This window comes from Barbus barbus (assembly GCF_936440315.1).
Source record: "Barbus barbus genome assembly, chromosome: 2".
Lineage (NCBI taxonomy): Eukaryota > Metazoa > Chordata > Actinopteri > Cypriniformes > Cyprinidae > Barbus > Barbus barbus.
The window spans coordinates 18,524,159-18,537,261 of NC_136730.1; the positions used below are offsets into that span (position 1 = coordinate 18,524,159).

General features: G+C 37.0%; 1 protein-coding gene across 1 annotated transcript in view; it reads left to right on the forward strand.

The window, feature by feature from the left end:
- LOC306877740 (protein ENTREP2-like) overlaps positions 1-12,552 on the forward strand; it is a gene marked incomplete at both ends in the record, with an annotated part of 102,033 nt that extends 89,481 nt beyond the window's left edge. Inside the window, 8 exons of the mRNA XM_079429681.1 lie at positions 2,539-2,646; positions 5,828-5,988; positions 6,726-6,861; positions 8,475-8,553; positions 9,569-10,210; positions 11,695-11,760; positions 11,858-12,180; positions 12,337-12,552. Coding sequence (XP_079285807.1) covers positions 2,539-2,646; positions 5,828-5,988; positions 6,726-6,861; positions 8,475-8,553; positions 9,569-10,210; positions 11,695-11,760; positions 11,858-12,180; positions 12,337-12,552 — 1,731 coding nt within the window. The remainder of the gene's footprint in view (positions 1-2,538; positions 2,647-5,827; positions 5,989-6,725; positions 6,862-8,474; positions 8,554-9,568; positions 10,211-11,694; positions 11,761-11,857; positions 12,181-12,336) is intronic.
- Between the last annotated feature and the right edge of the window lie 551 nt (positions 12,553-13,103).

Here is a 13,103-nt window from a genome sequence, read left to right on the forward strand (position 1 = left end):
TGTTTCGCTTGTCGTCAGGGAGACGAGTGTTAGCATTGCTGGCTCAAAATGAGAAGAGCAGGTGTTTCTCAGTGGAGCTGACCTAGTACCTCTGTTAGATTTGCTGGAACGCAACCGCATGGGCTAGTTCTGCATCCTACTAGAGTTAGTCCAGTCATAACAATAGTTTGTTGTCTAGATTCATATTGTCTCGATCTGTTTGTTTACCGCTTTTTGCCACTGCCACTGAATCTACAGCACAACAACAGAAATGATATGTTACCCAGTGTGAGTTTAATGTCTGAACAGAATATAGTGAGATAAAAATACTGTGAATTGGAAAATACATCTAGGCTAGAAACACTTCTGGCTATTGAGTAGCACTCGCAAGCTGCATGCAAAGACAAATGTACTAGCTTAAAAAGTGTAAGTTCAATTGATAAACAAATGACTCTTCTTTTAAAGAATTGTTCAAAAGACTTTGAATCAGAGTAATTTCTGATTCAACATCTGGACTTACTGAATAGCAAGTTATCATTATCATTAGTGATGTCTGATTTGAAATGCAGCAAGTTTTGTGAACTGGTGTAGTGTGGTATTATGGAATTATATATTGGTATTTTATTTAAAACGTTTAAAAAAATTATATAAAAGTTTTAAATTAGCCTACATAAAAAAGCCTACATAAAAAAGCCTACATAGCATACATTAAAAAAACCTACATAAATGCATAGAGTCACTTCTTTCCAAAACTTTTTTGTGTGCATTTGTATAAACACATCCCCCGCCCCCAAAGAGGAGGTCTTGGCCTTTTCGGAAGGGTTAGATGAGTGTACAGTCATGTAGAAGTGGTTAGGCCTGTCCAGTCCTCTTAGGATGGGCTCTTTTCACCTAAAGGGCTTGTGCATGTTTAGGAATTCAACATTTTCCTTGAGGACATCACTGGGTCACATACATTCCATCTTGTCACAACGAGAGATCGGAAAGGGCTCTGATAGCAGGTGTGTGTGATGGGCTGTCGTATAAACTGAATATACTCAGTCTGGTAGAATTTCAAACATTGCCAGTGACTTCCTTTGGTTTTTATTCCAGTTATCCCTTTCTCCTAATGACTCACTATTCACAGTGGCTACATGCTGCATTCTGTTAGTGTCATTGCTTTCCTCAATTGCTCCTGCTTAGGTTAAAGGGATAGTTCACCCAAAAATGAAAATTCTGTCATTAATTACTCACCCTCATGTCGTCTCAAACCCTTCGTTCATCTTAGGAATGCGCGACGCATGCGTGTGCTTTCCTCTGTACGTAAACAAGGCGCAGGCTGCGTGTTCTACATCAGCAGCACCACATGCATGTTGTTTATGTGCAGGAAAGCACACGTATGCATCATGATACTCTCCATGATGGCAGAAGACGGTAACTCAAAGGAGAAGAATTGTTGTATAAAGTCATTATTTTTGTTTTTATGATGTACTTACTACATTTCTGTGCCTTGATCATGGTAGTACCTGTAGTGTCTATGGAGGGTCAGAGAGCTCTCAGATTTCATCAAAAATATCTTAATTTGTGTTCCGAAGATGAACATAGGTCTTATGGGTTTGGAACGACATGAGGGTGAGTAGCCAATGACAGAATTTCTTTGGGGGGTGAACTACCCCTTTAATGTGTTATGCTATATGATATGTGTTATTGTTTGATATTCTTAAAATCCTAAGATTTATTTCCTTTTTCTCTATACTTGTGTTGTCTTGCAATACTTCTTGCAATAGTTCCTTGTGGACTGCACTCAGTACCAAACCACAAGCACTGTAGTCTGATTCATGAAAAAATTTCTCCTTTTTTTCCTTGTGGACATCTTATATTTTGTGGGAGTTTATAAGCAGTGTTCATAAGGTTATGTGTAATTTTATTACATTTTTACACATTCTTATGGAACATTTTCACACTTGAAATTTAATTTAGTAAAAATTTTTTAAATCAGCATTTTTGTACTAAGAAAGTTCCTATAAAAATTTACATCAAAAGCATTGTAACAATTGAGTAAGTAAAGTAAGTACTTACTTACAATAGACATTATAAGTGAAATGTACAGAATCAAATCCGATCAACTGAATCAGGATTAAGTCAAACTGAATCAGAATGTGGGAATGAAATGAGTCATTGAATGGGAATGGATTTTTAAGGCTGCACAGGGACTTTCCCCATTCCACCTTTTAGTTCAGCTTTTTGTGCTTATCTTTTGCAGAACGATAATGCCATGCAAAAGTCCCACTTTTGTGACACCATTATCCCTCTTATCCATTATGCCATAGCCACTCTTCCTCTTCCACACATTTGTTCTTTCCTGACTGCCGTTTTTACATGGCTTTCTCACTCTGACAAACGGAACAATAAATGTTCGTGCCAGGCTGAGGTTCTTGCAAAGAAACAATTGCCACTCGCGTTTATTTTCTGTCTTTCTCTCACTCTCCTTCTGTCCCTCTGTCTCTTTCTCTTTGATTCACACCTTCTTGTCCTCTCTCTTCTTTTCCCTGTCTCTCCATTTCTTTCTCTGTTTCCCAGGAGCTGCTTTTCAGCGTGTGTGCACTGAATGTTATCTCCACCATTGTGTGTGCTCTGGCCACGGCCGTGTGCTGTATGCAAATGGTTTCTACTGATTTACTACAGATGGTAAGTGTGATTCATACCACAACGTGTGTGTCTTTCTGAGTGTGTTAATGCACATTACATCATGGAGAAAATAGCAGACGATCAAGACAAGTGAAAATGCAATAGTGTAATTAGCGAAATGCCAGAGAAATTGTCTATAGCATGTACTTATAACATCAAGAGAATAAGCAGTTTAATCAGATTTCATTAAGTGCATCTTATACTGGCCTAAATAATGTTTTTCATTAAGCAAGATTTAGAGTAATATGAACAAAGCATTAAATATATCCTGTTACTTTTGCGAATGGATTTTCATACCCTTTCTCAAGAGAGACCTGATTTACTTAAAATAATCAGTTTAGAAATTAATGTTAATTTTTGATTTTTCTATCCTTTTCTCTCTCTTCAACAATAGCCATAATAGAGTGGTCTTGGACTTTGTAAAATAAGTTGACTTTAATTATAGTAAAGAAACCCATTGCTTTTATAATATGACAGTAAATAAGCTTAACTCTTAAATGAAAAATATTTGTCAGGCATATCTGAAGTATCTGAGTTACAAAGACTTCATTTCCAAGTTATGTGAACATATATTTTCACTAGTTAAAGGGATAGTTCACCTAAAAATTAAAATTCGGTTGTAATTTTCTGACCTTCTTGTCATTCCAAACTTGTATTAATTTCTTTTTATTGCGGAATACACAAAGCAAGATATTTTGAAGATTTTTTTTGTCAGCCGAACAGTTTCAGTTCCCATTGACTTCCATTGTACTTTTTGTCCATATAATGGAAGTCATGGGAAACAAAACTGTTTGGTTTCCAACATTCTTCAAAATATCTTCTTTTATGTTCCATGGACAAACGAAAGTCATACAGGATTGGAACTACATGAGGGTGAGTAAATGATGACACTAATGATTTATATTTTTGTTGTCAGCCATGATTAATTTGTTACATTTATTCTGCATCCAAAGACTTATAATCACCTTTTCTTTAATGCAGAATAAAACAGCTTTCTCTGAACCATTGAAGCTACGACAAGAGTCTTCATCTCATTTGGTTGGACAACAAGCATATATTTCAGAAGTACTATTCCTTTCTTAAGCGTAAGATTACATGTGGATGAGACCACAGATGTTACAATGCTCAGTGGGAGAAAACCGTGGATCTGTCATCGCTCCCTTTTAGTGGATCTGTCTTTTTCAGCCAGCCTGTTTTATGTGAGAGAAAATAAACTTGTGGGACATAAAGTTTTAATATTCTTTAAGAGTGGGCTTTGTGCGGTTTATGGGCGCTGCAGTAAATTGCACAGCCTCATGGATGGCTGCAGCAGAGGCATGGGCACAGAGAGATGAATTGAGATGAGTTATATTAGCATGGCTGTGGCTCTGAGAGTCGCTGGAGCAGTTGTGGGATTAGTTTCGACTCAGGGCACAGAGTGGCAAAGCGAGAAATCACCTCTGTTACCAGCTGCACAGACCATGCACAAAGACAACAGAGGCCCGAGGGCAGGGATGAGGTGAAGCACTGCATGGAGCTTTTCCCTTTGCAACTGTATTAAGTGATTTCACCACAGCCTGATCATTTGTATCTTATCTCTGTATATGTTGTTATTTTGAACCAGGATTTTGGCTTTGTGATGTAATGCCTTTATGTGCTAGCTGTACTTATCTGTCATTTACAGTCACTGCCTCTCTTAATGCTTAAGGATCAGATTGATCTATTCAAAGATGATACTCTAAAATGATATCAACAGGAAAGTGCATTGTCATCATAAAAACACTCTAAACTTGAACTCACAAGAATGGCACAAAATGGGTTACTCTTCCAACCTGAACTTTTCACCAGCTGATTCATGGACAGAACTTTAAAAGCTATTTTAAAGGGATAGTTCACCCAGAAAATGCTGTCATCATTTACTCACACTCATGTTGTCCCAAATTGTATGATTTTTTTTCTTCTGTGGAACATAAAGATATTTTGAGAAATGCCTTTTTCATGTCCGTACAATGGAAATGAGTGATCACATTCTTCAAAATGCCTTCTTTTGTGCTCTGAAAGTTTGGAATGACATTAGGGAGAGTAAATGATGACAGAATTTTCATTTGTGGGTAAACTATCCCTAACCTTTGACCCTTCTTGATTATTCTATTTGACTTTTTTCTTAATGTCATATGTTTTTCTCTTTCTGATAACCTAAATTCTACATGGCTGATGAAAGTGATAATGACCATTATGTAACCCTCTCAATACATCAAAAAAGAAGGAAAAAGAAGATTTGGAATGATTATATCCTTTGCTTTGAAGTAAAATCCTTCTTTCCCTTTAATAATTCATGCATCAGAGGGTTAAATTGCATAAAATTAAACTCTTTAGCCAAAGGGTCTCAGCAGTGTGAGAAAGGACCCTAACTACCCTCACGGTACTCATATCCTTGCAAAAGATCCAGACCTACTTATGTCTTTTTTGAAAACCATTATTACCCAACTGACATCCTACTTTTAGTCTTCATTGTTTTGGACACAATGGTTTGCATGGATTGCCTTATTTGAACACAATGAAAATTATGTAACTGTGACTTCAAAGAACAGAATTATACGGTGAATGGTTTCATCATTAGAGGGTCGTCAAATACAATACCATTCAGATGTTCGGGGTCAGTTGGATTTTTTAATTAATGCTTCAGCAAGGACACATTTAATTGATTAAAAGTGACAGTAAAGAAAAATTCTATTTGAAATGCGTTTTTTTTTTGTTTTTTTTTTACTTTCTATTCATCGAAGGATCCTAAAAAAGTTGATCCTGTCCTGAAAATCACCAACTGTACAAAATATTAAGCAGCACAACTATTCTCAACATTGATAATAATAAGAAATATTTCTTGATTGCCAAATCAGCCAATTATTTCTAAAAGATCATTTGACAGTGAAAACTGGAGTGCTAGGTGCTGAAAATCAGCTTTGCGTCACAGGAATAAATACATATTAAAATAAATTAAGCTAGAAAATGGTTATTGTAAATTGTAATAATATTTCATATTACTGTATTTTTGATCAAATAGAATGCATCTTGGTGAGCCTTCTTTTGAAAAAAATTAAATATAAAAAATTACAAATTCTTACTGACCCTTAACTTTTGAACAGTTGTGTATGTTCTATTTTTTTTTTTTTTAAAGAACTCTTTTTAAAATCTTTTTTATCAGTTCATGCCACACAGAGCACGTGCCTTGAGCGCGGACTGTATGACCCCTCATGGTACCATCTTACACCAGACGCTGGATTTCGACGAGTTCATCCCACCCATCCCCCCTCCTCCCTACTACCCCCCAGAGTACACCTGCACACCTGTGATGGAGGGCCAGAGGTAAACCCACACATACAGATAGATGCACAGCTCACATCCCAGCTGACCTGAAATGACTTAATATTTGCACTATATGTGAGAAACAGTTTGATCCCAGATTGCTGTGCTCTGAGAAAAAGGTGCACTTGTAAATAAATTGATTCCCAGAGATTTATGTAATTATGCAAAAAATACATTAAATTTTTTTTTTATGGGAATTCAGACCTATCCACCGCCACGTTGTGTAAGTGCAGGTCTTAATGCAAACATGCTCTGACAATCCACATTATGGAGCACCAGTGTCCATGTCCTGGTATAAATCCACCATTGATTTCTCTGTCTTGCACTGTGAGACACTCTGCCCACCATACCATCATAAAAAATGTGCTGATGAGGCTGTTTAGCCCGCGGCCACACTAATGTGTCAACAAAGCAGTAAATACATAGAGAGCAAGAGCAGCCCAACATACACACGGGCTGCTTCAAAGCACAGTCCATGTCAGGATGTGGTAATACACAAAGAAACATATGAAAAAACAGATTCCTCCCCTCCTTTATGACAGAGGGAGTCTGGTTGATTAAGAGAATGGAATATATAACTCGCTGAGATAAAGAGGAAATGGTTTCATTTTCCACAGCTCCTAAATGGCCTCACATATTTTTTGCAGCTAGCATCCCCAACAATATAATATAGCCAAATTTGTTGAAGCATTGATTCATTGTTGTAATCATGTATTACTATCCTCTCTGTCCATTAGAGGGTTGCATCTGGACTTTCCACACTCTCCCTTCAGTGCTATTTATGGGGTGCCTATAAACAGCCCTGGAGCTTTATATCCATCTGAGCTGCCACCACCCTATGAATCTGTTGTGGGACAGACACCTGCCAGCCAGGTAGGAGCTGACACCTTTTAACATGACACCACATGGCATTTTACACCCCAACCAAAAAATTACCTAATTTTAATACATAAATTAAAACATGATCATCATAAAGGAGGTGTATTTGTCATTGTTTTGCACATTTTTTAATAAATGAACAGATGAGCTTCACATCATTGATCCTTTTAGTGTTTTGTTACAATTCCTGGTTTCTTGTAGATTGTACTAGTACAGTTTGTGGAAATTTCAATCTTAAAGTAATGCAGACTCTATGTGTTAGCATACCACCAATTCAGCAATGTTCCTCCTCTTCAGTTACACTCATTTGTCTGTGTAAATCTCGACAGTCAGAAGGTCCTTCGGTGCACTTGAGGGGCTGAAAGGAATTAATACTAGTGCCTTCGTATAATGGATTATAATTTGCTCTGGAACACATCAACAATATAGGCAGGAATTTCATTCCATTTAAAAGAATGGGCTTTCTTACAGTGAGAGCAGGGCCTGTTTTTGAACAATGATTTCCCATCAAATTTCTCTTCTTCACCTGATGAAAGGGAACAAGAGCTCTCCTCTTTGCAAAAAGATGCACAAAGAACCACCCAAACCTTTCAAATCCAGGGACTGAGCCCGTGATTACGTGTTATTTTGAAGATTTGTTTGCTACCTAAAGTGTACTCTGTGATTAAAAAAGGATAAAATCCCAAGAGGTTTCCTTGATTTTAGACCTTTCTCATGTGGAGCTATTGATAACCATCAGCAAACAAAGCAACAGGGGCATTTCAATAAGTAGAGCTATTTTTTCCTTAAGCAAAAGCCTGAGAAGATTTGAAAGCAGCAATATTAGAAAGAGACAATTGATATAGTCAGCTTTATTTATAGCTACTGACTGTAGCCTGCAGCTTATTTTCCACATCAAGTCGATCTGTGCTGTGAAATAAGCTCTCTGTATACTTGATAAATTCTCTGTATAGTCGTTTATGTGTTTTGGATCAATCATGTTATGAGGATTTTTTATTTTTTTAATGGAAACCGCACAGTGTGCAGTCACAATAATGCAGAAGTTTAAAGTGCAAATGTGATCTTAGAGAGCCCCCTGCAGGTCACAAGATGGCACAGTCTTTTTAAAGCACTGCTGTGGTGCCAGATGTCAGGCTGCAGCAGACTCCTCAGTGCCAGATGTTCTGATGTCTGATTCTCCGCCTTTTGCAGTTGTTTGTTATCATCCTCAGGTGTAAGAATGTTTTCGATCACCATCCTCTCCAGAAGGTTACTCTCAAAAGCGTTTTTAAACTATTTATTGAGATGTAACAATATATAACAGTGTACTACAACAATGGTTGTAAAAAAAAATGTACTACAACAATTATAGTTACATCTTTTACATATGAAAAACATGAACAAAAAACTACATAAAAAAAGAAGAAAAAAATATATAATATAGGTTATTTCTGATTCAGTAGTAACACAATAAGACAAGTTGAAAATATAAAACACGTTTACAAGACAATGCAACAAATCATGTTTCAAAAATGGTTAATTTAAGTAAAACTAAGAAAGGGGGTGGGAGCTTGTTAGAAATTTAATTCAAATGCTTTTCTCTCTCTCTCTCTCTCTCTCTCATTCAGATTACCACCAGTCTTGAGCAACAGGTCACAGTATCCAGTCTGTGTGAAAGGAACACCACAGCTGGCCTTAGCACTCAGGGTGAGGAGGATGCAAATCATATTTGTTAACAAATACAAAGTCAGAGTTTTTTCCATTCTGTAGTGGATATAGATTGAAAGATATTTTTTGTTCAAATTTTCTATTCCTTCAACATTAGCATAATGTATCTGTAATGTTTGATGGAATAATAGCTTCAGGACCCAGCTTTTGCTATGGAAATAGATTTTACTTATTACCCTTCAAAGGTCTGGTGTCTTTGAAAGAATGCCCACTAAGACTGTTTATATGATCAAAAACATTTGAATATATATATAATTTGAAATATTATTACAATTTAAATGATTTGTATTCCATTTTAATATATTTTAAAATGTAATTTATCACATGGTCCTTCAGAAATCATTACTGACCCCAAATGTTTTGAACGGTTTATTTAAGTTGTGACCCAACATAGTACTCATATGATTCAGCAAAACAAAACAAAAACATTGAAGTTTATTAATAATATCATGAATTGCACAAGTCCAACTATTTGCTAAATTATTAACTTGACTTAAGGTGCGGTCATTCCAGTGAACAATCAGTATGTTTCACATGAGGAAGGAAAAGAAGTTGATTGGTTTAAAACTGACTTCTGTGTGAGCCGTGCTTTATACCTGTACATATCTATTGAATTATACAAATGGTATATGGTATATATGGTAAATGTGACTGAATAGGAAAACTGACAATTTTGTAAATGCACAAACTGCAACACAAATGAGATTAACTAGCCTAACAAATTGATTCATATATAAACTGTAATAATATTCAACAATATTACTGTATATTTGAAACTTTAAATGCATCTTTTGTGAGCATAATGTAAGAAGCTTCTTTCAAAACATTACAAATCTGACAGACCTCAAACTTTTGAATGGTAGTGTTATTACATACATAGAGAGTTGTTCCTTATACATTATATTATACATCTACAGACAAAACACTCATTTAACAAATTCAACAGCTTTCAGGCATTATCTGTATATAACAATAATATGGTCTTTGTTCGTAGCCTCTGTTGATAGTGCTTCCCTTATGGTGTCTGAGACTGCAGACATCCCTGATCACAGCTGTTCCTCTGAAGACCTGTGTTCTCTCGAAGTACAAGGCTCTGATTCCTCTCCATATGGCACTTTGCGCATCGTAGCTACTGACGGTAGCTGCACAAGTCTGGATCGCAGCACCCACTCCTCTCTGAGGCAGCAGACCCCTGCTCGACTGGACCACAGCGAGTCCAAGCCCCACTCTCCCCAGCTGTCACCCGATGCTGTTAACGTGCCTGAGAAGGAGAAGATTACAGGAGTTAAACCCATGTCTCGCACGCAGCTCAGAGAACGAACCAATAAGAAGCTTACCCTTCTTTTCCCTCCAAGCACACCATCCCAATGTGCTTCCAACTTAGCAGTGACCTCCACTGCTGCCGCAGCTTCTGCTCTTACTCCGTCACCCACCGCTCAACTGCGGGGAACCCGGCTATACTTCAGCGTCTGGTCCCCATCCTCCTCTTCCTCACAGGCCCATGCTACCTCTGCCCTCAGCAACCCCAGTCAACGTGAGTGGCCCCGCACGCTCCGTGCCACCAAAGGGTATCGGAAGCTGGCGAGGATTGTGCGTTCCACTAGTGAACCCATATCCTGTACTTCCATATCTAGAAGTACGTGAGTCCTTTTTCTCTCTGTGGCTCTATAGTTTTTTTTTACTTCATTAATTTTAAACCCTAGGTTAACAGAATCCTAGCTTAGCTTTTTCCATGTTTCACACTGTACATTTGTAAACCCCAAGTTAATGCACTTATTTTAGTAGGTCAGTATTATTGATCGGACGAACGCAATACACACACCTGTTTGAATGGCAGCTTGTCTTACTCTTGCACATCAGTTGGGCTTATGGATTTCTTAAATTGATCAAAAGTCACAGTAAAGGCATTTATATTATAAATGATTTCAAATAAATGCTGTTCTTTTGAACTTTTCTGAACTATTAATTAAAGGATCCTGAAAAAATGTTTACAGTTTCCACAAGAATATTAAAAAGCAAGAATTTATAATAATAATTATAACATTAATAATAATTAGAAATGTTTCTTGAACACCAAATCTCTATCTTTTTTAAATTATTCCTGAAGTATCATGTGATACTGAAGACTGGAGTAAAAGCTGCAAAAAAAAAATCAGCTTTGCCATCACAGAAATAAAAGTAGTTACTTTTTTATTACAATATTTCAAAATACTACTGTTTTTACTCAGTGTATTCCTTACTGTATTTGTGCTATGTAGACTTTTTGGACCATAATGGTAAAATCATAATACTTCTGTCACTGTTTGACATTTTGATTTTTTCCTCAAATGCTGAAACAAAATGCAACACCTAAAAGTTCTGTGACTGAATAAGTGCATAAATATTTAATGAGGCAAGTGCTATTCAGTTTATTATTGGTTGGACTGGCCATTACATTCTAACAGTATATCATCTCACACTGTACACCTTTGTAATGCACGCTTAATGCCACAAAAGTAGGACTGAAGCTTATTCAATGCATGGTTTCAAAACTCTGTGCCAACTCAGTTTCAAAACTACAAGTGGGACATTTTGTTACAATAAACCAGATTAAGCTCATTATGAAAACCACATACGTGTAACTTGTTGAGTTTATATAATCATTGCTTTGTTGTAGGTAGAGGGAAAAAATCTTTGCAAAGCAGCATCGTACCACAAAACCTGGCTCAAATCGCTGGGGTATATTTGTAGCAATAGCCCAAAATACATTGTATGGGTCAAAATTATTGATTTTTCTTTTATTCCAAAAATCATTTGGACATTAAGTAAAGATCATGTGCCATGAAGATATTTTGTAAATTTCCTACTGTTAATATATCAAAACGTAATTTTTGATTAGTAATATGCATTGCTAAGAACTTCATTTGGAAAACTTTAAAGGCGATTTTCTCAATATTTAGATTTTTGCACCCTCAGATTACAGATTTTCAAATAGCTGTATCTCAGCCAAATATTGTCCTATCATAACGAACCTCAATTTCGAAAAAATTGACTCTTATGTCTGGTTTTGTGGTCCAGGGTCACAAATCATTACTAACTCATAAGCAGTCTGGAGAACTGAGCATGTGACTTGACTTACAGGTGACCGCTGTGCTCCTGCTTCTAACCATCCACCTGAGGACTCCCCACAGACTCCCTGTGATCAAGGTTACATCTCTTTTCTGTTTTCCAAGTAACATAGTTATTAATCTCAAGTAAAATTATGGTTATTAGAATAAACATACGAATGTACTGGTTTCAACAGCATGTATGGAGCTCTCTGAGAGCGCACGACACCCTTCTTCCAAACAAAGCAGCCAAGGGGTCAAGAAGCAGAAGGACGGTGGAAAGGTGGACATCCAACTCAAACCTCACATCCCTCACTCAATGTCTACAGAACGGCCGCAGTCTCTCGCAGACCTCAAAACTTACAAAGACACCAAAGTGCTGGTGGCCAAGTTCCTGGAGCACTCGAGCTGCAGCCTAACTCCAGAGGTCCAGCAGGTGGTCAACAGCATTAAATGTGTTATTAAATCTGATGAGAAACACATGGAAGAGGCCCTTTTCAGTGCCAGTATCATTGATCAGGTGAATTTGGAATATTTTTGTGTAGAAAACATAGTATTTACCTTATCATCTGAAATGAATACATTTACACAGTTTTACTTATGCTTAGTTGAAAGTGAAAAATCACTGAACTGAATTACATTGGGGATGTTTGGTTTTCTCATATTCTTCACATAGTTGATGACACAGTCACAGAAGATCATGGGCAGCCGGAGGAAGCATGCTCACGAAGACCTACATTTACAGAGCTGTGGGGCTTTGAGTTCCCCGTCTTCATCCTTGTGCCGTCCACCCAGAGGATCCAGTCAGACAGATGTCCCTGCTCCCCCGGATCATCAGCCTCCACGCCAGCCTCAAAGCCTCATCGGTGTATGCAGAGAAACTACACTTTGACCCTCCAGACTACTAACACCCTTTTCCTCATAATCCTCTGAATATGTGCCAAGGCCAAGTTCTCATCAGCAGAAAACTGTAGCTCTTGAAAAACAAAACAAAAAAACCCAACAAAACAGCGAGTTAACATGGAGTTGATGCTCTCTCTCATATGTTAAAAAAGATACAAAAAAAAAATAAAGAAAGAAAAAATAAAGAAACACCAGAGTGTTTACCTGCAGGGGTATATATCTTTATTTTACTGTCAGAAAAAAGGTCAAAGATTTGTTAAAGTGCTGAATTTGCTACTGTGCTAAATAGAAGAATGGGTCTGTAATGGACCATAGAAGATGACAACATGGATTTACCTCTTCATGAAACCTTTTTTTTTTTTAAATACACAGCTTCTGAAAATATTATGTGAAATATTGGACATACTTGGTCATTGTGTGCCATTGCAGGACAGAGACCTTTGCGAAGCTGATTATTCAAATTACCTCAGTGTGTAATTATTTTCTGTGTTACAAAATAAAAATGTGTCTGTTTGTATTTTTTTCGTTATAGATTCGTCA